Source organism: Hemibagrus wyckioides, linkage group LG03 (assembly GCF_019097595.1).
Source record: "Hemibagrus wyckioides isolate EC202008001 linkage group LG03, SWU_Hwy_1.0, whole genome shotgun sequence".
NCBI classification, from domain to species: Eukaryota; Metazoa; Chordata; class Actinopteri; order Siluriformes; family Bagridae; genus Hemibagrus; species Hemibagrus wyckioides.
Genome location: NC_080712.1, coordinates 25,352,556 through 25,379,166, shown reverse-complemented (window position 1 = coordinate 25,379,166; position 26,611 = coordinate 25,352,556). Strand labels below are relative to the sequence as shown.

At 37.7% G+C, this 26,611-nt stretch overlaps 1 protein-coding gene across 8 annotated transcripts in view; it reads right to left on the bottom strand.

The window, feature by feature from the left end:
* The window catches only part of arid4b (AT-rich interaction domain 4B), a 123,144-nt gene that overhangs the window by 72,401 nt on the left and 24,132 nt on the right, over positions 1-26,611 (bottom strand). For 7 of the 8 annotated variants that reach the window (XR_009204036.1, XM_058384367.1, XM_058384395.1 and 4 more), the window contains exons 3-8: positions 15,757-15,867; positions 14,736-14,801; positions 7,794-7,884; positions 7,450-7,529; positions 6,925-7,016; positions 6,056-6,194 (exon numbers count right to left, since the gene is read on the bottom strand). Coding sequence is in view for 7 of the 8 variants with exons in the window: in XM_058384367.1 (XP_058240350.1) it covers positions 6,056-6,194; positions 6,925-7,016; positions 7,450-7,529; positions 7,794-7,884; positions 14,736-14,801; positions 15,757-15,867 (579 nt within the window). In the remaining variant the exon portion in view is untranslated. Of the gene's footprint in view, positions 1-6,055; positions 6,195-6,924; positions 7,017-7,449; positions 7,530-7,793; positions 7,885-14,735; positions 14,802-15,756; positions 15,868-26,611 lie in introns of those variants that run through there. The other variant, XM_058384418.1, reaches the window with a different exon arrangement.

Below are 26,611 nucleotides of genomic sequence, written 5' to 3'. Positions count from 1 at the left end.
TATACAAGGACAATAATGGAACATGCCCTTAATTTATTTAAAATGTTTATAAACAATAAAAACAATATAAAACTAATTTGTTACATGTAATGTAATGTGATGTAATATGCAAACTGGAACTTGGGTGCATTTCGCTAACCATGCTATTGTGAATTAGTGGGAAACCTGCGCATGCTTATTTTTACAAAGAAAACCGATGCACAGTTCAGTGTCGGACAGCGCAAGCCTGAGGTCATCCTCCACCTGCAGGCAATTCCGTTATTTATTTGTTATTGCCATCAGTTTTGAAAACCCAGACTTGCACGTCAGTCAGCTGAGGATATTCAGTCATCAGAATCAACCAAAACGAAGGCAGAGAGCAAGAGCTATAGAGATGTCTCAATTTGGCTCTTTAATTCAACTAACTGCTCCTCCATGTCAATTGCTAGATCTTTTCTTGGGCAGCAAAAGGGGTCTCTGACCCAAGCAAACGGACTGAAATCATAACGGACAAATTGTTTTTTTCAGACAATCAACATGCTGAGTGACTGTATTGATCAAAGAGGAGATATCTATTCCTGTCTCTTGCACACAGTCAGTGAAGTTGGGAAACATTTCAACATTTTTATTCATCAACATTTTACTCCAAAGATCCAATTTGCCAACGAATGCACTGACTTTTTCTGAAAGAAGCAAAATGTTTGCATTTCTCCCTTGCATCGACATGTTTAACACATTCAGCCTTTCAAAAATGTCTACAAGGTATGAAAGCAATGCTAACCACAGAGGGTCGTCCAAGTAACATGCAAGATTGGACTTTGCATCAACTAGAAACGCCTTCACATCTGTTCGCAATTTGTAGAGTCGATATAAAATCCGACCTCTGGAGAGGCAGCGCACCTCAGTGTGAAAGAGGAGCTGCTCATGTTCGGCTCTTTTCTGACAAAGCAGGGAAAACAAGTGTAAATTTAATTGCTGTGCTTATATGAAATTGACAATTTGCACTGCCTACTTTAAAGTGGATTCGAAAGCATTTGCTTTGATGCAAGAGATTCGTGATGAATCATACAGGGGGTCCATTTGGCTAATGGGGCTAACTGCACGACATGAGTGACCAGGCTGCTAACCCTCTCAAGTCATGGAACATGCCCCGTCTGTGCATATCTCAACACAACTACCCCACGACCTGCCTGCATCCCGTATAAACTCATCTAAAACACCAAATAGTGCTTCGCCAGTTGTGTGCGCTGGAAGAGACCGACAGAAAAGAATGTCTCACTCAATGTTGGCATTTTTACTATATTTGACATAGGTTAGCAACTGCGTTAGCCCCGCAACATCAGTTGTTTCATCGAGCTGCAGTGCATAGTACTGGCTTTGCATGATGTTAGCAAGCAACTGCTCCTTAATGTCATTTGCCATGCCAGATATGTGGCAACCAATGGTGTCATTAGAAAGGGGGATGTTACCAATCTGTTGTGCAAAATTCTCACCAATTCTCACCTTAGCAGCAGGTAAGATATGCGTACATAAAATGCACGTGTAACCTCTGCCTCTCCAGCTCAAAAAGTAAATGCAAATGGAGAATCCCTGTAAACGTGATTTTAATTATAATTATTTTATAATATTTTTAATTCTATTTTTAAATGTAATAAATTTTACACATTCATTGCACATTATAATTGAAAAGCAATAAAATACCAAAATGAATACCTGACTTTGTGGTTTTCTCTTGGAAACGATCCCCCCCCTGAACTTTTTGTGCCCCCCACCCTTCATTAATGATAAAAATTTATTGAAAATGAAGTCAAATGTTAATAACACATAGCATTGTTTTGAAAAGAGCGGTGCGGGGATGCTGAAAATCAAAATACAGCACGGCTGGAGAACGACCAATCGGAATGCCCTATTCATTTAATCATGGTTGTGATTGGCTGTTGGCTATGCGTGCAGTTGGGGAAAGGGAAGCAGAATTCTCCAGCATCCCAGTTCTTTTGCGTGTCACTTTCGTTTTGTTCTGTGTACGCTTTTTGTTTTTCTTTACGGTTTTTCTGCAAGCCCTATTAGGTCGCCCAAACGCTCTGCACCTTCTAAGGCTTCTAGCAACATACATACATACATACATACATACATACATACATACATACAGTACTCACTATAAATGTAATATTTCTACAAATTTACCCAAAATCTATCTCGCTATATGCTTGCAAATGTTTTCTGTGTGTGTTTAAAGAGTGTAGGAGGTTAACTTACGGCTTCAACAATATAAATAAAAAGCATTTGGTGGTGGCGTCCGTGTATCGTGGACTTTTGTTTATCGTGGGTGGTTTTGGAACATAACCCGCACGATAAACAGGGGATTACTGTAACTTATTATTAACACATTTGTCCCATTCCATTTACCATTTTTGGTTTATATAGATTTAGTCAGTGGTGGGCCATGCATTTCACACCTAGGCGTTCACTGGTGTCTTTCCTGAATTAATCTACCTCTATACCATCATTATGAAGCCACAGCAATAGATACTAATCAACCATTAAATAGCAAAGTAAAAAAGAAATTAGGCTACAGTATCACAAGGAATAGTCAATTTTATTACAGTTACTTTTCTCAAAAAAGACATTCTTGATGACATATGCAGCAAACTGCAATCTCCGGAGGATGCATCATATATTTTATTTAGTTTGTGCGGTTCACTGCCTCTGACTACTCCAATTATCCAATCAAAGGACAGGAAATTGCTGACATGATCGTATGCCTGCTAGATGGCCCCAGTGACGCCAACTTGAAATATGATTGGTTAATGTAACAATTTCATTGTCACTTATTTTAAGCTACGGGCACCTGCACCATTGATTCTGAAGGCCTTATGGCAGATTTCTTTCACCCTGGCAACACATGTCATCAGCCACTGGCTGAAATATGATTGGATAAATATGCTTATCATAAATATACACTACTGGAAGCAGCGGAACCAAGAGAAAAGCTATGAAATGTAGAGAAAAGACTATTGGGAATAATTGAATACACATTCATAAAATGCAAGTCAGTGATTCAGATTACTGCTGTTTAGGCACAGAAGGCCTTGGTGGCCCTGACGGCCCACCATTGGATTTAGTATTGGTTTGAGGTCTGATGGTGGTATTTGACAGTCTGTAATTGCTAGTTTTGGTATTGGTAGTTTTATTTATATAGCGCAATTGCGACCACTGTGCTTTACAAAAATCAATCTCAATCAAGATCAAAATGGATAAAACACCAATCAAGACAGGAAATAGTACATACAAAGGAAAGAAAAAAAACACAAGCTCAGAATGACTCAGATGTTAAAAGCTTTTTCTAAAAGATGAGTTTTAAGTTTAAGTTTGAACAGAGATTCTGTAGGGATTATCCTAATAGATAAAGGAAGGCTGTTCCACAGTTTGGGGCCAACTATGGATAAAGCCCGGTCTCCCTTTCTTTTGAGCCTTGATCTGGGAACCTTTAACAGTTTCTGATTTGATGACCTTAAACATCTAGCAGATACGTTAACAGTCACAATTTCAGATAGATAAGAAGGTGCCAGGTCATTTAAGATCATAAAAACAAAGAGTAAAATCTTAAATTCTATCCTAAAATAAACCGGTAACCACCGCAGAGAGCGTAAGATGGGGGTGATGTACTCAAATTTACGCGTGCCAGTAAGGAGTCTAGCAGCTGCATTTTGGACTAATTGCAAGCAGTTCAAATAGGAGTGACCAATACCTAATATAAATTGAATTGCAATAGTCTAGACGAGAAGATATAAATGAATTACTCTCTCGAACTCAGTAGGGGTTAAAAAACTTTTAACTTTAGCCAGAAGTCTCAACTGGAAAAAAAACATGATTTGACCACTGCATTGATCTGCCTGTCAAATAACAGGGGGGGAGTCAAAGACAATCCCTAGGTTTTTAACAGATGGTTTTACATAAGCAGCTAAGCTGCCTAACACTTGATTTAAGCTACCAGAGAAAGCTAACGGACCAAACACAATTGCCTCAGTCTTACTCTCGTTTAAGTTCAGAAAATTTTTTGGACATCCAAGCCTTAATGTCTGACAAACAGGCAGTTAAAGCAGATAGACCGGCTCTGTCATTTGGCTCGAAGGGCACATATATGTGAGTGTCATCTGCATAAAAATGAAAAAATATTCAGTGTTTTCTAAAAATTGAGCCCAAAGGGAGCATATATAAAGAAAACAAAATGGGGGCAAGAATTGAGCCTTGGGGAACCCCATAGGTCAGACGTGCTTTGGAGGATAAACAGCCATTTATATAAACTAAAAAGGTTCTATTGTTCAAATAAGATTTAAACCAGTTCAGTGCATGATGTTTGATACCCGCACAGTATTCAAGACGAGAAATAAGAATGTCATGACCGACTGTATCAAAAGCCACACTCAAATCCAACAGCAAAAGTATTACTGAGTTCCCAGAATCAACAGATAATAAAATATCATGACACTCTTAAGAGTGCAGATTCTGTACTATGAAATTTCCTGAAAAGATTCAAAAACTCCATTTGAAACTACCTTCTCAAGGATTTTTAGAGATAAATGGAAGATTAGATATTGGCCTAAAATTTGAGAGAACTGTCACATCAAGGTTACATTTCTTCAACAGCGGTTTAACAGTAGCATGTTTAAAATATTCTTGAACAAATCCGATGGAAAGACTCTTATTTATTATTGCCAAGATACAGGGCCCAACATCATCAAAACCCTGAATAAGTTGGCTCGCTGGCATAATGTCAGTTACAGATGTGGTTAATTTTAACTTCATAACTAGTTCATACAGAAAGTCTATTGAGATAGTTTCAATAGGTTGCTTGCTCTGAAATGGAGCAACAGAAGTCAAAAATTTTAGTACAAGTAGAATAAATTAATTCTCATAGGGACAGATTTCTTTGCTACATCTTTTTTATACTATATCTTCCTCCACGAAAGTCAACACCTCGACAGAAGCGTCTTCTGATGAGAAGGGTTGTAGAAAATCGGCCTGCCAGTTCACTGCAGTTATATAAAGAAATAGAAAGCCAAACTGGGGTGACTGTTTACCGTGACACAATATGGCGTACACTGCAGAGGAATGGCATGCATGGGTGCCGTCCACGAAAGAAGCCTCTCCTAAAGCCCAGGCACAAAAAAGCCCGTCTAGAGTTTGCCAGGGCCCATGCTGACAAAGATGGAGACTACTGGGACTCTATACTCTGGAGTGATGAGACCAAGATAAATGTTTTTGGAACTGATGGCTTCAAAACTGTATGGTGTCGCAAAGGTAAGGAATACAAAGAAAAATGCATGGTGCCTACAGTGAAACATGGTGCTGGCAGTGTCTTATGTGGGGCTGCATGAGTGCTGCATTTCATTGATGGCATGCATCATGAATTCACAGATGTACTGCTCTATACTGAAAGAGAAGGTGCTACCGTCACTCCATGCCCTTGGTCGTTGTGCACTTTTCCAACATGACAATGATCCTAAACACACATCTAAGGCCACTGTTGGATTTCTGAAGAAGAACAGGGTGAAAGTGATTCAGTGGCTAAGTATGTCTCCTGATCTGAACCCAATCCAACACCTATGGGGAATTCTGAAGAGACAAATTGAGCATCACTCTCCATCCAGCATCCAGTCTCTAAAAGAGGTCATTATCGAAAAAATAGAAAAAGACAGATGTTGCAAAATGTCGCCAACCTGTTCATTCCATGCCTAGAAGACTTGGTGCTGTCATTAAAAATCATGGAGGCCATACAAAGTACTAGATGTAGTAGTTTTTGTTGTGTGGTGTACTCATTTTTGCATTATCCTAAGAGTAAAACTGAAAAATGTGTAATCTAAGATATGTGTCAATAATATGTGAACAATGTGTCAACATTTTGGAAATTGTTTTTGCGTTCATTGAGATATTGTTTAAAATGTTACTTTTCAAAGGGGGTGTACTCATTTACGCTGAGCACTGTAGGTACTCTACCATTATTGAGTTAGTGAACTCTCTATTTTGGTTGCTTTGATAGTTTACTGTACTGGTCAAATTTAAAAAAATTACTCACCACAGCAGGGAACCACAATGTCTTCTTTTTATCCCCTGTAGCCACACCTTCCACACCCACCACCTTGCCATAAAGATCCTCATTCTGTTGTGGGTCACCATCTTCTTCACTGGATGAGGATGAGGATTCTTCCTCTTGTCTATGGTATAGTGGAAATATGTCTCATTATATACCATGCAAAAATAATGCCATGCATTTTGTGTGCAAGACTCCTTTTTCAGTCATTTTTACAATTTTACAAATAAGTTAGTTTACTAACTTACTACTGACAAACCAAAGCAATTTAAAACTGAATAAGTCACTAATTATCATTGGCCAAAGCACAATTAAAGCTGTGTAATTCGCTGTGTGCATGTAAAAATGGGTGATATCATAGACATCATGGACAACATCAGTAAAACATAAGCTCACAATTAACATAAGGTTACTTGAAAAACATGGCCAATCACAGCCAATCATATTTCAGTAGGCATTTTACACAACTAGCATTGTAGATATTTTTGCAGAGATTTTATACATTCTTTCATAATATGGAATCATGTAATGCACAGAAAAGTGAGTGGTAAGGATCTATAACTAGGGATTTCTCTAACTTGTTCTGTGATTTGGCAAGGATGAGGATGAAAGGAGGAGAGACAAGCACCTGAGAGAGAGAGCTGAGCAGCACAGAGCCGTGTGCGAGTGTGTATGTGTATACAGCATATATGCATAGTAAAATAATATCACTGATTAAACATAACATACCCCCCTTCCCCCAAAATTATGTGCCCAGTGCTTTTGGTAATACAGCTTGCAAATATCAAATATTAAGTCTGCTTTATAAATTAATTCACAGGTCCCAAAATAGGCAAATTCTAAGGCACACATACACTGCATTAGAGCGACGTCCACGGTTGCCTTTTTTCCCAATGACAGGAGTGCCAAAGTGCTCAGGATTTGTCAGGGGAAGCCTGTCAAGTGTCTGCAACGATAATATGGAAAACAAACTGATAAATATGACTTTATCCATAACATTAAAAAACCTGCCCAATATTGTAAAAGTTCAAATTTTTGCCATCAAAACAGCTCTGATCCAGTGAGTCATGGACTCCACAAGACCTTTGAGAGTGTGCTATGGTATCTGGCATCAAGCTGTTAGCAGTAAATAATTTAAGTCATGTTTTAAGTTGACAGCATGGCATTGCATTAACTTTTTCATCACTAGATCAGACTGCAAGACCTTCCATTTTGTATATGCTCTAACCATCACAATTAAAGTTGCCCATTCCTGCTTACAACTTCAAGAACTGACTGTTCACTTGTTGCCTATCCCACAAGGTAATGTTATTTACTTCATCTGTCAGTGGATGTAATGTTATGGCTGATCAGTGTATGTAGATTATATATACACACACCTCACTCTCGGCAAAGTGACGTGCTCCTTTAAGGCACAGGGATGAACGCCTCAGGGTTTTCTCATCACCATCATCAAAAACTGCAGAGAAAATGAAACATAAATGAAGGATTTTAGACCACCACACCACATACAAAAAAGCTTCTGTAACACCCATATACATATTCAGAATATGGTAGTATAGGACTCTTTTCTCATGCAATTCTAAGAGACAACTAACTGAAATCACTTTCATTGTTACAACATAAAAATAGTCCTCTCTCACTTATCTCTCGGACAGACATAAGCCTCTTATGCTTATGTCTACAACAGAAAATTCTAGTTGAATATGCCACCCCCACTTACCGACTGTGTATAGACTAGCATCTGTGAGCTTGTTGATTGTAGCTTCCTGGTAGATTCCGTCTTGGTTTTTGACTTCAACTATAGCACCCACCTAAAAGTTAAGAGATCTTTAATTTTTCTGTTCTATTAGTCTATTGTTCTATTAATAGGTTTTGCTTAGCCATGTGCACAATGAAAAAGTCCTCCCTCAAAAACATGCATATCATTATTTATTTATTTAATTCAGAGTTGCCCATTTAGCTTAAATTGACAAATTCCTTCATTAACAAGGTGTTCTATCTTCACTTTGGTTAATGACTGTTATTCTACATTTAATTTCTCATTAATATGTCCCCAACATTACTGGATATTAATGAGTGAAAAAAGAGCCCCACCTTATTAAACACCATTGTAACTGAGCTAATTGTTTTCCCAGTAAATGTATCAGTGCAGTACTTAGCTGCTAAATTCTAGAGAATAATGAAAATACATCAATTAGCATCAAAAATAAAAAACACAAATATTTTCACATAACTTTTTTTTGTGTATAAGTTGTAAGAATGTGTCAAGCATTCCTCCAGTGATTTAGCTTTTTCCTCACAAATGACACTGTAAAGATCCATACATTCTCTAGTAAGTCAGTCCCTCCTGTATTTCACAATTTTATGATCAAGGAAACTGATACAAAATAAAGCAAAAACTGCAATATTTTGAGGAGCTTGCAATTTGCAAAATTTCTGCAGACATTCCACTGATTTGGATAAAGACACATTGTGTAGCATCCTCACAACAAAAAGTGACTTACAAAACTTACAAAAAGTTAAGGATATTTGGCTTTTGGGTGAAATTTATGGAAAATGGAAAAATGTTCGCACTACAGTGATATATCATGAAAGTAGGGCATTTAAGTAGAAGCATGCAATGGTGATTTCCTCATCTCAAACAATTTATTGAAGCAAAAGCCAACAACAGTGGTGGGTATACCAAAACAAATGTCAAATGTCTCAATAATTTGTCATGTGCCCTTGACCATCAATTACAGCTTGACAACAACGTCTCATGCTGTTCACGAGTCGACTTATTGTCTGCTGAGGCATGGCATTCCACTCTTCTTGAAGGGCGGCCCTCAGGTCATTGAGGTTCTTGGGTGCAGGGTTACAAGCCTGTACACGGCGACTCAGCTGATCCCATAGGTTTTCTATAGGATTCAGGTCTGGAGAAAGTGCAGGCCACTCTATTTGAGGTCCCCAGCCTCCAGCAGCCTTTCCCTAATGAATGCGACCTCGATGAGCTGGAGCATTGCCATCCATGAAGAAGCAATTAGGCCTGTGTTGTACATGCAGGGGCACAATGACTAAATTAACCATCAGAGAACAGCACTGAGGCCCACTGGTCCCTCGTCCAGTGTAAATGCTCCCTGGCCTGGTGATGTGGTCAGGTACCCTTGCAGGTTGTCTAGCACGCAGACCACCAGTGGTCTGACATGACACTTGGGTGCCTCTCTTCTCCCTTAAATGTGCTTGGAGTTGAGTGGCATTCGTCATCTGGTTCCGCAGGGCACTGTTCACAATGAAGCGGTCATCAATGTGGGATGTGGCCAAAGGATGTCCACTTCTATGCCTTTCTGTGACTCTTCCAGTCTCTCTGTATCTCTGTTGCAACCTGCTGATGACACTCTGTGACAGCTCAGTGGCCATTTCCCTCTGAGAACATCCTGTTAGATCAATTGTTAGGTGTCTCATGATGTCAAAATGTGAACAGCATGATGAAGAGGACTGTTTAAATACCAATTCTAATTGAACCAGAAAATTTATTGGTTGATTCACGGATCAAACACCAGTTGTGAATTTTGCCTTAAGCACCTTGCTAGAGAACAGCAAGTTATGCAAAAAGTACTGAAACACTGAACAGTTGGACATGTGCATTCAAAAGTGTAGAGGTCAAATCAAGTTCACCTGTAAAGGTTATAGTGCATTTTAGGTGCATCCTGAAATTTCACCCGAAAGCCAAATATCCTTAACTTTTTGTGAGTAGTGTACATTCTGTCAAAGCCCTTTTCAGTTAACGTGTCGAACACAACTACAGCCATCATAGAAAGTAATGATATGTGTCTTCATTGATAGTAGTTTTATAGAATAATCCTGTGCTTAGTAAAATAATTTTTAAAAAAAAATGCATTGCAAATTTTGATAAATGCTGCAGCAATATCAAACATTTTTGGAGACAATAATCACATTATTGTGGGGTCCATGGGGTCTGGTAGGTGCTTAGGATTTATAAGTAAAAAAATCTCTTATTTGAAAGAAGATTGACTAGATAATTAACCATGTTTCGTCTTTGTAGTGTAGATTTTTGTCATGGCTTCCAAAGAGAGAGTGAGGGTCACAGTGAAGCAAAGGGAGGAGGCAAAGTGACGGCGAGGCCCAAGGAGCCAATAACGATATTCATAGCCAAACCAAATGACTGAATGATGTCCTTAGCTGAACCAAAGGCCAGAGCGAAATCCAATGGCTGAGCCAACACTGCCAAATGCCATCCTTAGCCAAACCCGGGGACAGAGTGACATCCAAAAAGGGCAGGGAGGGAGGGAAGCATCCTCTGCATGAGTTGCCAAGCAGTGTCCCCCATGCAACCCATAAGCGGAGCAACGTCCTCGGCTGGAACAAACATGGGGCCACAGTTCCATTGAGCTCAGATAAAAAGGGTGCCCAACACCAAACATGACGCCAGGCGGCGCTCTCCACGGAACCAAAAGTGGAGTGGCATATTCAGCATGGACAGAAGCTGGAGAGCCACCCTGAGAAAATGGGGCAAGGAAGTCCACATTGGGCAAAACCAACCCACAGATGTTCTTACTGGATGTTCTCAACTCCTTGGCATGTACCAGTCCAAAACTGAGCATAAGCAAACTAGATGGGCAATTCTGCTGGGTTTGCTAATGGTCAGTCATTCTGTCACGGTTTCACAGAAAACACAGACAATGAGACCCAAATGCAGGATAGCATTCCTCATTTTAATTAAACATTAAACACTTAACATAATATCATATCGACGTAATACAAAATAAACATGGGAATACCTTGAACCAAACACGAAACAAACAATAATGACTGACAAAGACGGAGCAACGAGAAACAGATAACTGTCAATACTTATAACATAATCACATGATACACAACAAGAAATAACAATCCACCCGCCAACACCCCTTCGGTAGCTGTAAATTGTCCCAGTAATTCCTTACAATTCTACTGCTTATCCTATTTAGTAGACTATTGTCTCAGCTGTTGTGTTACAAGAACAGCGGTGAAAACAACAGAACATCAAAGGTTCCAATATTAATACAAATCCTAGCAGGAAAGAAAATACAGAATTGTACCATAAAAACCTTTGTGGATGTCAGTGGATGGGATGGTGAACAGCATGCTAAAAAATAAATGACAAATATGTATTAGTGAATCCTTTATATAACAGTTACAAAATTAACCTATGTTTGTGTCTGATCTTCAGTCCTGACCATGTTGCATATATTGTTACTTGTTACAATATTTGCAAAATATGCTATATAATATGATACACACTATATACAAAAGAGATTTTTCAGTAAAAATGAACTGATGTTTGCCTTTCATGAACTGATGTTTGCCTTTCATGTAAGTGTTGCCAATGTAAAATGTGTCATGTAAAACGTGTCAAAACAAAAACCTTGTCTGCCCAAATAGGAACATAAAAAACATAAAATATATTTAAGAAAAAAAAGAAAGACAAAAATTATAATTAACAAGCACTGACTATAGCCAACAGGCCTGGCTCTCTTAAAAGTATAAAACAGTTTCAAATAAATCACGCCAACAATTAAAGGTCCCCCCAGCAAGGTCAATTCTTTGTTTTTGCTGTACACTGAAAAAATTTGGCTTTCAGATATGAATATAAAATGACAGATCAGAATTTTAGCTTATTTACATCTAGATATGAGATTAAAAATGGCACTATTTATTTGAACCTGCCCATGTTTTAAGTGATCAAGGAACATTAAGGAAAAAATGACTGACAGATGTTTCTCTTTGCCCAGAGGTGGCATTGTTGTTTAAACAATTAAGAACTCTGAAAGTCCACTTTGAGCTCTAATGCCGGGTTCACACTGCACGAATTTCACAGTCATCGGATCACTATTGCTTTTACACTGCACGACTATCAAGGGTAGCATTCAGTCACACTGCACAATGGATCGGCGACAGGAGCTTTCACACTGCATGACTACACAATAGGAAGAATCGCCGACAACTCTGTCTGGTACGCAAACTGCGTTTCACAACCGAATGTACGCAAGAAAAAATAAGGAAATAACGCAAGATCACATGTGATCAGAGTTCTTGCGCGAGACTGGAAATGTTACCCCGCAAAAAGGTTGAATTAAAACGATTAAAAAAATGAAAAAAATTATTAAACTATATTTGGGAGAAAAACAAGCCATTTTGAAGCTAAGAAAGAGGAATCACAGCCTTTGCATAAGTGCTGGGAATAACCAAAACAACAATTTTAAAAGCGATATTTTAAAAAAACCACAGGTATACAGTTGTTTTAACAACTGGTTGACCAAAAACAAACAGCAGCAGAAACACTGGGGGAGCTGTGAAGAAAAACCCACAAAACACCAGTCATTGACCTCACCCACAACCTTAGCAGGGCAGGGGTAAAGTACAATTCACTGTCTGAAGAAAAGCAGAAATCTAGAGTCAATATCAAAAGATGCAAACTACTCATAAGCAGTAAGCATCAGGACAAATTGGAATTCTCAAACAAATACAGAGATGAGCCACAAAATTCTGGAAACAAGGTTAACATCTACCAAAGTGATGGAAAGCCCAAAGTGTGGAAAAAGATGTTCTTCTCATGGCCCAAAACATATGAACTCAATGGATCAAGCACGGTACTACCACAACATACTACAACATAACACAATGATGCAAGCTTTATACATTGTGGCAAAATTTTGGGGAATGCCCCATACAGAAAGTAGGAAACCAAAATGCCATTATAACCACAGGGACTGCCTCCGCTGTGAATCTTGTTCACAAAATCACCACCAAGTGGCAGAAAGGGACAGGCTTCTTGTAAAGATTGCGTTTTTATTCTTTGGCTGTCATGGAAATGAGAAATGTCATAATTGGATTTCAAATTGAACTTGTATGTGTTGTTTTCCAAAAATCCTTTTAAATTTCTCGGATACTACGGCCATGTAAATCCCACCAAAACACTAAGACAGACTCGTCCACCCCAAAGACCGCACACAAAAACACAAGAAGAGTCTTTCTTTCTTTCTTTTTTAACGCCATACCAGCTTCTATGGCTATGTTCATGGTGAGAGTAAATTTGGGTTTACTTGTTTAAAAACTTTTTCCAAAGTGTCAACAGACTAAAACAAGTTCCTTCCAGGGGCAAAAGTATTACATTCGAATAGAATATGTTTGATGGACAGAAGGGTTTTACATGATGGACACGTGGTGGATTTTCTCTTGATAGTAAAAATTGGTGTGTAGCTATTGAGTGTCCTATTCTGCATCTTGTATATATGACTTGATCCCAAAGATTATTAAAAAGAAATGTTGTGTTCCAATATTTGGATTTATTTCATGCAGTTTGTTATTGAAACATTGGTCCCATTCTGATTGCCATTTATTTTTGATGTATACATTTAAAATTGGTTTCAGGTCTGTGAAAGGTATAGAGCATTTGATTTGTTTTTTAGATAATGCTTCTTTGGACACACAAGAAGAGTAATGTAATTTGCACAATCCAGTGTAGTGAAGAGTGTTCAGAGCTTGACATTGGAGAGACTAAACCACCACTACATGGGAGGATGTACCAACACAGAAGAAGCAACACCTCAGGACCAGAATCAGCTGTGTACCTGCATCTGAAGAACAAAGGACACAAATTTGATGACAAAAAGGTAAACATCTTGGACAGAGAAGACAAATGGTTTGAGAGAGGAGTGAAGGAGGTCCTCACAAGGTCTCAACCTCAAGATAACCGCACATGGATGACTGAAAATCTTCACAGACATTAGTAATAGTGGAACTCACGAACTCCCTGAGTGAAGTATACACACTCAAATCAACAGAGCTGCTGTGGAAAGAACTTCCACCTCACCAATGACCTAACCTGTTCCATTTCCTGTGATAGATGAAGAAGATTAGACTGAACCGTAAAACTCTCACCAGTTTTTGCCACTGTACCATAGAGAGCATCCTGTTTGGGTGCATCACTACGGTAAGGCAGATGCTCCACCCAATAACACAAAACTCTCTAGAGTGGAACAGCAGAAATCATAATGACTGACAAATTTCCAGTCATACAAGACATCTAATCACTGTGCCAGAGTAAAATTCACAAAATCACCTCAGTCACCCAGCACACACTGTTTTCCAGATTTCCATCTGTAAAATGCTTCTGGACAGCAGCAAAGTAATCAATAACTAGTTTTTTTAAATGCAATAATTCATGTGTGGTCTCTGCCTACCAAGTAAAATCTCTTAGTATGATAGAGCAAATACTGTTATTTATATCAGTTGATTGAAAATTTCCCTGTTCTTACTGATTTTTATGCTATAACTGTTTCAGATTTTCTAGACTGAGAAAAAGAAAGACTAAGGAAATGATCCTAAGATATCATAAATCAAGGTCAATCACAGCCTAGATAGTGAATATTTGCCATAAAGCTCATGCACATGGAGCTGACCAGAGTCGTCTTCATTCTAATTACTTTAGCTTGTGTACGTTTTTTGTCTGTCTGCATTGTGAAGACTTTTATGAAGATTTCTTTTAGTATTTTTGCAGCCTGCTTCCAAGTCATGTTTGTTGTATTTCTAAAGATCATTAATTAATGATAAATATTAAAGATTTATTATTATTTCTATATATATTTTCTGTGGTTCCTTCAGCCTTTTCACATTACCTTACCTTCAAATTTCCTCTGATGTGCTCGTCATGCACCTCAGCAGTGGATGAGTCTGGTTTGAATGTCACCTGTGTGGTTTGAAAAATAATAAACAACAACAAAAACAACAATAATAATAGTAATAACTAGAATGTTGCATTTCCAGAAGAAAATGCATGTGATTGCAAAAAGCAAAGCAATATGCTGCTAAAACTATTGAAAGACATTCTCAACTAATATATACAAGCTATAGTCACAGTATCTTCTAGAGTCTTCTAGCTAAAGTTTAAGGTAGTTTATGTTGTTGTAGAGTAAATATTCAAGCTGTAGGAACAGTTTAAAGACGATTCATCCTTAAAAAAAACCCTCCTCCCTCACTTTAACTGATGTCATGCACACACAGTAGCAGTCTAAAGTCAAAGAAAAATGCATTTAAAAATTCATATAAAATAAACTATAAAACTTGAAAAGTAATAACACACTTCGGCACAGCAAGCGCAACATTTTAACATTGGACCCATGTTTTTAGCTTTTATTGTTTAGGACTAGTAGCACACCCAGGAAATGGAATAATAATAATAAATAGTGACAATGAGAATGTGATAATAATAAAAGAGAATGATTAGGAAAGATAAATAAAGAAAGGAAATGTGAAAGAAATGGACACTGGATGCTAATAGGTGAGTAAATGAGAGGAATAATACTGATTAACAATAGTGAGAAAGTTTAAAAATATCTGAATAAGAAAAAGTGGCCAAGCATTACTTCATATGCATACTATAGGTAGGATTTTCAAACATCTCTCAAATAATTTGAATGTGTTTGTTCGTAGGTTTATGGTGTGAAAGATAACTGCTGAATTCACTGTATTAATCAAATTATCTTTCAATTTTAGCTGATGTTTGTTACTTAATTTTTAATATGCTTGCATTTTTAATAACCTTGATTCACCTAAATCATATGCATTATTACTAAATTAACTTTAATAAATGTAACTTTTACCCCTTATATAATTTAGCCCTGTTTTTTGGAGTAATGGCTTACCTTGGCCTTGACAAGTTTCTTGGCAGTCTTAATCTTGGCCTCACAGAAAGCCCCACGGTACTTGGCACTCACGTCGGTGCCAACAGTCAGGTATGCAGGCTCCTCTAGAGTCTGTGATTAGAAATGGCAATAAAGAATAATAAAATATGACAACATTAAACAGCCCTAATAAACAGCTCCACTCCACTGAATCCACACACGTTTTAAAATCAAATGAATAACCAATATAATGTGCTTTGTGTTTTCAAAGATTAGAATTGAATATTAACAATCTGAATTTGAGGTATTCACTGACTCCACTGAGTGTTACTTATGTAGACCAAATAAAAAAACAAACACGGTGGAACTTATGAATTTTCACCTTATGAACTGAAATTTTGCAAGAAATTTGCATCGGCATACTAAGCATACTAAGTTGCACATATGTCTGGGACTCATTCAAAACTTGTTTGCATCAATGGAAAGCCAAATTTATAAATGTTACTATTTTTTTTCAGTTAGCCAAAGCTGTTTCGAAAGTGTCAATCCACAATATCAGTATCGGCATGCGTTCAAAAAGTACGTGATATTTCGAGTGTTTTTTTTTTTGTTGTTGTTGACAGATTGGTGGCATGGGCGGTCTGTTCCATTTTTAGCCCAAGCTTGGTAACATGACTTCCTGCTTGGTTTGGGTCAGTTCTTTGTAAGCAGCCATACAGTTTACATATGCTTTGTATTGGTAATATTTTTGGGTGGCTGGAAGCAATTATCTGCATTTACATTATTTCTTATGGGAATTTTTTTTTTGCAATACAGATTTTTGCCTTAAGAACTTGTTTCCAGAACAAATTAAATTCCACTGGTTCCACTGTAAATAAATAGATAAATAAATTTTGTCCATATAAAATGAAAAGTTTCTATAAATTTACAAGAAAAAAACACTTCATTTTGATAAATGAGCTTTACATGTTTTACTTATTCCTATAATTTTTAAAATAAAAACTACTAGACTAGACTGGTCCGAATTCTAAATCTAAAACTATCGGGATTCTGTTTATGTATTAATATTAATTAATTAATCCTGTTATTAATATTAATTATTTTTTTTATTACAGTATGTCAAGCTAGGTTTAAACATGCCAAATACCTATTTACCCTCCATGTCATTAGGTTGTCTTATTCTGTTTCTTGTTAATTATTTGCACAAATTGTAGCTCATTGTGTGAATGTACTTATGCGAGTTGTCTGGTTAAGTACTATAGGATGTTAGAAAATAGAGTTGCATTTTTAAAAAAGGGGTCAATCAACAGAAAAAAAGATAAAGAAAAAAAACAGCACTCCCCATTATCAATCCATCTTCAGGATTGTTTTTTAACATAAGTTCTAAAAGTAGACCATGTTATCCCCATCAAAGAAATGAGACAAAAAATTATATTTTGACATTTATTTATTCAGGAAAATGATCCAATATTATGTCAGTAGTATGTGAAACTCTAGGATTAGAAGGTACATTCTGTTTTCAATCAATTGGATGAAGTCAACTTAGTGACATGTCAATTTAGTGACATGATTTTAATGGGGTGGGAGGAATCCAGAGAAAACAAACTTGGATATGGCAAGGAACTAAGAGACACAGAGTGTAAAAAGTGTTTGGGACAGTGGTGACTCAAGTAGTTAAAGTAATATACCTTCTCCCACTGAAAAAAATGATATGCTAATTCATCAGTTTTTTATAGTCAGATATGTAAGGACATAAAAAGTCTTTTCAATGTGTAGTACACTACATATACACCTAAAAAAAAGCTCATTCATTTAAATATCCCACCCAATCACCATTATAAATACTGATATATTCAGGTCACATGAGCATAAAAACACATGGCCAACATGTTGAAGACAACATGTCGGACATTTCCCTAGAAAGCACAAACACGGTGAACAAAAGTTAGATAATGGAAAACATCAAATCAATAAACAAACAAAGCTAGTGGCTTGATGCACAAACTTTATTTATTGCATTCTAGCTCAAAAGCAACATATGGCAGAGCATGCATTGAATAGCAGTTTGGGGGATATAATTTTGCAATAAAAACATGTACAGCTCATTACAAGCCAAACACAAAATATGCCTCATAGAGCATACATAGAGTTCAAGACAATGTCTATTCTTACTTTCTATCTATCTGGAACATTTTAGAGCTAATGAAGTGTTACTAATTGTAACAATTAATTGTTATTAATTGTAATAAAAACAACTCTGATTTGTAACAAATTAGCCTGCTATAGGCTTTCAGAAAATGGAAATATTATGCAGTGTCATGTGAGTCTAAATTGTGAGTGAGCAGAAACAAAATAGCTGGAAGCCAACTTACCTGTCAAGTAACAAAAACATTTTTATCAGTTTTCAACTGCAGTTTGCATTTCAATTCCTTCCACATTGTAATTTCTGTACTTGTGTTTTCTACTTTTGTTGTAGAAAGTTTGATAAGCAGCTGCATGCCTCTTTTTCACTGAATCTGTGACTTTTTTCTTACGTTTCAACTTAATATGATAATCCATCGTTGTTGTGATATGCTAATTAGGACACATGGAGGTGTCACATGACTTTCTGCGCTCCTCCTGTCTCATTAGCATACAAAAAGTCTTGGATGGGTATTTTAAAAATTCTGCTTTATTTTATTATTGTACAATAACAGTTTTGGGGATTTCACGTTATTAAACACAGCTCAAAACAGTGATTATTTAACCGTACTTTACATTGATTATGCTTTCTTTCTTCTTTGAGCAGGTCTATTCTGAGAACTTATATTACTTTAAGGCTCTGGATTATTGATCAGAAGGTTAGAGGTTTGAGCCCCAGCACTACCAAACTGCCATTGTTGAGTCCCTTAGCAAGGCCCTCAAGGAGTTCTGCATCATGGCTGACCCTGCACCCTGTCCCAAACTTCTGGGATATGTGAAGAAAAAAATTTCACTGTGCTCTGCAGGGTTCAAGCACTCCTTGCAAATAGAGCCCCCAGTGCCAGTTCTTGCCAAGATACATACAAGCATAGAAAAACCATATATGAACAAACCTTTACCATCTTTAGTTTTATAATCATAGCTCAGTGCTAGTTTCATTTTCTTGAAATCTGATTTCCTGAAAGAGGCTATGTTTTATGTAATTCATTCATGATTCAAAAATCAGTTACAAATTACCACCACACAAAATTTCAGCACAAATGGACTTTTGGTTCCTGAGAAACAACCACTTAAACTCGACTACAAGCCCTCTGAATGTGAAATGCATGTCATATTCATGGTTTCTAATTGGTACCATCCACAATAATCTCATCACTCTATCTTTATGCTGTCCATATGGGGCCATCTTTAGCAGCTTGGAGTGGTTTCCAAGAAAAGAGAACTACAGCCAGAAGTCGGCATCAGGATGGATCAAGCAGATCCAGAGAGCAGAAGGGCTAAAGATCCCTTGTATCTCAGAAGTAGTATGTGTAGCTTGACAAAGAGAGAGAGAGAGAAAGAAAGAGATGTATGACCACACGCAAACCATAGCAGACATCCTCAGAACCTCATTAATCATTATCACTGTATGAGCAAACCAGCTCTCTTCCTCATAGTTAGTTACATATATATATATATATATATATATATATATATATATATATATATATATATATATTTTAGTGGGTGTGAATGTTCAAAATTGGAACTTTTATATAGTTTCTATAGTACAGCAAAAAAAATAAAAAGTACCAAGCAAGGTCCATAAACACATGGATGAGTGAGTTTGGTGTAGATTAACTTGTCTGGCCTGCACAGAGTCCTGACCCCAACCTGATAGAACACCTTTGGAGATGAATTAGAGTGAAGACTGCAAGCCACGTCTTCTCCAACATCAGTGCCTGCCCTCACAAATGCGCTTCTAGAGAAATGGTCAAAAATTCCCATACATACTCCTAAACCTTGTGGAAAGCTTTCCCAGAAGAGTTGAAGCTGTTATAGCTGTAAAGGCCGATGTCATGTGAGTCATATTATGCAGTGTCATATGAGTTTAAATTGGTTTTGAGCAGAAACAAAATGCAAAAGGCAGACATCCCAAAACATCTGGCAGCATAGTTTATGTGAAAGCCTTCATCATTGCTGGTTGGAAGCTGTTATAATGATAGGTGACCGCTGACAAGTGAGTTTGCCCCATCTGATTTTTTATCTTTTTGCATATTTGACACAGTTAAATGATTGAGATCAAACAAATTTTACTATTATTTAGTTTTCAAATGATGATTTCACAAGCTGTCCAAACCTACCTGGCCCTATGTGAAAAATAAATTTTTAAAAGGTCAAGGTTCACATATTGATTATCCTTTTAGGCAAATATTCTGTGGACTAATAAGACAAAACTTTTTGGGAGGTGTGCGTCCCATTTCATATGGTGTAAGACTAACACAGCATTTAATAAAAAGAACTTCATACCAATGGTAAATTATATGGTGATGGTAGTGTGATAGTCTGGGGCTGCTTTGCAGCTTCAGGACCTGGATGACATTCCATAATTGATGGAGCCATGAATTCTGCACTCAACCAGAAAATCCTGAAGGAGAAAGTCTGGCCATCAACTGATTCATGAACTCAAGTTCAAGCACACTTGGTTTATGCAGCAGGACAGCGATCTGAAACACTTAAATCCAACTGAGATGCTGTGGCATGACTAAACAGGTCATTAATGCTTGATAACCCTCCAATGTGGCTGAATAAAAACAATTCTACAAGGAAGAATTGGCCAAAATGTCTTGACAGCGATATGAAAGACTCATTGGCAGTTATTGCAAATGCTTGATTGCAGTTGTTGCTGCCAAGGGTGGCACAACCAGTTATTAGACAGAGGGAGCAATTAATTTTTCATATAGGGCCAGGAAGGTTTGGACAGCTTTTTTCCCTTAATGAACTCATTTAAAAATTGCATTTGGTATTTACCCGGGTTAGTGTAAAACTGCATTTTTTATTTACTTGGGTTAGTGTTAGTGGGTGGGATATATTAGGAAGCAAGTGAACATGGGCAAGCACAAGGATTTGAGAGAGTTTCACAAGGGCCAAATTGTGATGGCTAGATGACTTGATCAGAGCATCTCCAAAACTGCAGCTCTTGTGGGGTGTTCCCGATCTGCAGTGGCCAGTATCTATCAAAAGTTGTCCATGGATGGAACAGTGGTGAACCGGCGACAGGGTCATGGGTAGCCAAGGCTCACTGATGCATGTGGGGATCGAAGGCTGGCCCGTGTGGTCCTATCCAAGAAATGAGCTACTGTTGCTCAAATTGCTGAAAATATTAATGCTGGTTCTGATAGAAAGGTGTCAGATTACACAGTGCAGTTTGTTGCATATGGGGCTGCATAGCCACTAGGGATGCAACAATACAGTTAACTCATGGTTCAATATGTACCGCGGTTTTTAACCACGGTTTTTGGTTCGGACGGCTTGGCAAATTAAAGGTTTTTTTCCATTATTCTTTGTTCAGGTGACAGGAACAGTAAGTATGTTAAGAAGAAAAAAATGGTTTTAGTTGCAATTCTCTTTATTTTACTTAAATGCAAAAATTAACTTACACAAAGAAAGCGTACTGAAAATAGTGAGATATAAAAATTGTATTTTTATAAAACGCTTGTATGACTTTATTACAGGAGACGGGTTTGGAGGATGGCACTCTGTATTTCCCAATCCGCTCTGTAATGACCAGTCACTGTGAGATAACTCTCTGTTACCCCCGAGCTCCAGCTATTTGTTATTAGAGCAAGACTTTGTGCTTTAACCAAAGCGTTTTCAATTTTCTTTGCGCATTTTTTCGTAGAGGTCGGGAAAAAAGGCTCCTGCTTCCACACGGTAATATCGCGGGGTAATGGAGTTGTAGATGTGTGGTCATGTTGGAAGTATTTCCATGTCAGTATCTAACTCGTGTGTAACACTGCTTAAACACAGTCATTTTTTGTTTACCGTTTTTGTTTCATCGGCATCATGGTCAGCAACAAATGTTCCCACACCACAGATCTGAATCACGGCGCTGCTTCCTTATGTTTCTGTCTCACTTCACCGCTCTCCAGGGTTAGAGTGAAATCTGACACCAGCATCACAAGCATGGTCACCACCCCTAACTTTGGCGCTCACTGATTGAATATTTACTTGCGGAAAGGCGTATCTGTCTCAGCACGTAGATCTACAGTACAGGCAAACACAAACAGGCGGTGCAGAGAGTAATAGAGCGCATGACGAAAAAAAAAAAAAAATACAAAAATTTTTTTTTTTTTTTTAAAAACGCCTGGTTATTATTCTTTTAAAGAAAAAAATGAAAAACCGCGGTTCACATATGCATATTGAACCGTGGAGGTTGTACCGAACGGTTCAATATTATATTGAGTATTGCGGCATCCCTAATAGCTGCAGACCAGTCAGGGTGCCCATGCTGACGCCTTTGGACCACCGAAAGCAGCAACAATGGGCACATGAGCATTAGAAGTGGACCACAGAGCAATTGAATAAGGTGGCCTGGTCTGATGATTCACGTTTTCTTTTTACATCACATGGATGCCAGGTGCGTGTGCATCGCATACCCGGGGAACACATGGCACCAGGATGCACTATGGGAAGAAGACAAGCCAGCGGAGACAGTGTCATGCTTTGAGCAATGTTCTCCTGGGAAACCTTGGGTCCTGCCATCCATCTAGTTGTTACTTTGACACGTACCATCTACCTAAGCATTGTTGGCCTCTTTCAGCAAGATAATGTGCCGTGCCACAAAGCAAAAATGGTTCAGGAATGGTTTGATGAGCACAACAACAAGTTTGAGGTGTTGACTCCAAATTCCCCTGATCTCAATCCAATCGAGCATCTGTGGTATTTGCTGGACAAACAAATCTGATGCCCCACTTCGCAGCTTAGGGAACTTAAAGGATCTGCTGCTAACATCTTGGTACCTAATACCACTGCACACCTTTAGGGATCTGATGGAGTCCATGCCTCAATAGGTCAGGGCTATTTTGGAAGCAAATGGGGGACCAACACAATATTAGGAAGGTGGTCACATGTATACACACTAGGAAAACATATTTTGAGGTCAGTCTATAATCTACTGTAACTAGAGCTAGGCGATTATTATTGTTATTATTGTTATTATCATTTAATTCAAATTTATGGTTCATGTCGATTTTGAAAAAACGAAAATTGATTTCACGATTTCACTTTGGTTTGACAGAGCAAGCTTCCATAATTCTGCGACACAAAGAGCTTGTTTCCAAGAGAGGCACGGTTGCTTCAGTCTGGACTGAACAACGCGCTGAAAGACGGGGAGGAGCCGAAGTCTGCTGCCGTTTTCATATAAAATTTAAAGGGGACTGAGGCGAGACAATAATTTGTGTACAGTTTATGGAGAATTGCAGAATTCTTACGGTGGCTGAATAGAAATGTTAAAAATGGCCTAGCGACGAAAACGGCGGCAGACTTTGGCTCTTCCCCGTCTTTCAGAGCGTTCTTCAATCCGACTGAAGAAACCGCAGCGTCGCAGAGCGAGGATCAGAGGACAAGTGTGTGCGTGTGTGATCAGGAAGACTCGTATTTGGCTTGTTCAGTATTCAAATGTTATTGCAGCAGTCCACTGTATTGCAAAGATGTGTATAAGTTTACCATCCTACCCTGTTAGTCAAACCTTTATTTTATATTATTTTATTTTATTTTATTTATTTATTTATTTATTTATTTATTTATTTTTTACTATTATACCCTCATTATACTATTATACCCTCATTACCCCCTTTAATGAAAATCCTAGATTCTCCCCTGATTGTGCCCATGTACACAGTTGTAAAATGCGGTCTGGCTCCTGTTTGGTTTTATTTAGCGTGTTAGTTTCATGTTGAACTGCTTTACAAAATTTTTTTCCAGGTGACAATTATTTATTTTAAAAAAAGTGATTTAAGTTAAGTCTGCAGTTTGCACTTTACAAATCCCTCATATTTTGTTACTTTATATTATTAGAATAATTAGAACTTGTATAGACTGATGAAAGTTTGCATTTTATAAATCCCCAAAAAAGGTTTTTATTAGGGATGCAACAATACAGTTAACTCACGGTTCAATACGTGGTTTTCGGTTCGGTTGGCTTCACAAATTTAATTTTTTTTTCCATTTTTCTTTGCTTAGGTGACAAGAATAGTAAGTATGTTAAGAAGAAAAAAACTGGTTTTAGTTGCAATTCTCTTTATTTTACTTAAATGCAAAAATCAACTTGTACACATTCATAGTGTACTGAAAATAGTGAGATATAAAAATTAGCGCTTGTATGACTTTATTACAGGGGATGGGTTTGGAGTACGGCGCTCTTTTTTCCCCAATCCGCTATGTAATGAACAGTAAGGGTGAGATAACTGTTACCCGTTATTAGAGCAAGGCTTTCTGCTTTAGCCAATTCGTTTTTTATTTTTTTGCGCGTTTTTTCGTAGATCGGGAAAAAAGGACATGACGGTAGTGTGCAACGCGGTTCGAGCACTTTTATAAGTTGCTGAAAGCCCACATCACCGATCACAGAAAACGGCTGCAAATCTTTAGCAATTATTATATTATAATTATTTTTTTGTGTTGTGTATGAATGCTAGAATGAATCAGCTAGTAACTGTTGCTTTTTGGATGCCTGTGTTACCTGCTCTGCCATCCTGCTTCCACACAGTGATATCTCTGGGTGATGGAGCTGCAGATGTGTGGTCATGGAAGTATTTCCGTGTCAGTGGGTAACTCGTGTGTAACAGAGCTTAAACACAGTCATTTTTTTTGTTTAGCATTTTTGTTTCATCGGCACCATAGTCCACAACAAATCCGAAATGTCCCCACACAACAGATCTGAAAGACAGCGCTGCTTCCTCATATATGTCTTGCTTCAGGGTTAGATTGAAATCTAGCATGGTTACCGCCCCTAAGTTTAGCGCTCACTGATTGGATATTTACTCGCGGGGAGGTGTGTCTGTCTCAGCACGTAGCCCTACAGTACAGGCAAACAAACAGGCGGTTCAGAGAGTAATAAAACGCATGGTTATTATTGTTTTAAGGAAAAACGCAGTTCACATATGCATATTGAATCGTGGAGGTCGTACCGAACGGTTCAATATTATATTGAGTATTGTGGCATCCCTAGTTTTTATGTTGTTGTATTGATTATCGTTTTTCTACAAAAAAAATAACACAAAAAAAAAACTTGTTAGCGAAAGTAAGTTTGCACTTTGCACTTTCAGTCCAAATTAGCAGTTCATATGTTTGGTTATACTGTTTTTGCTCAAATTTAAGTCAAAAATCTATTCTATAGTCTCTAGTGCTTTATTAATTTTTTTTAAAGAAAAATAATAGATTTAAAATTGAACATCAAATTTTGTTTTAAAAAATCAGAGATTCCACATATCCCAGCTCCACCACCAAATGTGGATCAAAGCAAATGGTTATCAGGAACTTTGAACCAGCTCACAGTTGGTGGTTGAATCAGAAGATTCCAATGTTTTCTTTAAGAGTATCACTTCACTACTTCTGAGTCCCCTGGTCTGCCTCTGTGAATTCACAACAGATGGTGCCGTGACCCGGATAGGCCTGCTCACTTGAAACCAGTCCAGACTGAACTCTTTAACTCAACTACGATTTGGTAAGTGTCACTCTATCAAAGTACCACTATGACAAGTATTTAAGTTATACTCGGCTTTGACAGAGAAGTGTTAAGCACAGCAGTAGGGTCTTTTGACAAACAGGTTTTAAGCAGAGAAGATTAGCCACAGTTGTGTGTTAACAATTACTTGATCCTCTACTTTGGTAGGGAAGAACTTGGTTTATCCTCTGGTTTTTTGGCAGGGAAGGTTAGCCACTGTTGTGTGTTAACAATTAGTTGATCGTCTACTTCAATAGGGAAGAATTTGGTTTATTCTCTGCTTCATAAAAAAAAAATGTTTTATCTTCTGTTTTTGTCAGAAGAAAAAAAGAGTCAAAATGTTTAGAAAGAATTCTAGACTAATCCCTACTACTGAGAAAGGTGGACTAGCTTCCCCTTCTGTGAATTCAAATCAATTTTAGGAAAAAATATGTACTCCATTGTGACAGAATCAGTCAGACAAAATTTGGAAAGAAAATATGGTATACATCCAGATAAAGTGTGGTCTGTTGAAGAATGCAAAAAAGTACTTGATGCATGTATCAGAAAAAACAACATAAAAGGTATCATCTGTTGCCATTGTGAATTCTGTGTAGCCACAGCACAAGGGCACATTCAGCATATTTCACAACTAGAGCAACAAATTAAAAAACTGCATGCTTGTGTGTCTTCACTAAGAATTCGAGCCACAAAAAGAAGTTAGCACAATGTGATTTAAAAGGCGAACACAGAGAGAATGAGGAGGAGCTTCTTCCCGGAGGCCATTTGGGCCCTCAACCAGAACACCTAGAATCTGGACTTTCTGGACTTACCCCCACACGACATGACATTCTATCTCAGCTGGTTGTTGCACATGCAATAATTGCACTACTTTGTACTCTGCACTACTCTGTATAACAATAACACTCTCACTGTACATCTTTTCTCTACATCTTTGTGTGCACACTGCACCGTCACTTTACTCCCTGTTCAATTGGACATTTATATTTGCCTTATACATACACATCTACATATATATTTATATATTTATCTTACATATGCACACTGTACATACTATATTCATTTGCTACACCATTTCAAAGTTGACCATTTTATCTACATACAGTGAGGGAAAAAATTATTTGATCCCCTGCTGATTTTGTACGTTTGCCCACTGACAAAGAAATGATCACTCTGTAATTTTAATGATAGGTTTATCTGAACAGTGAGAGA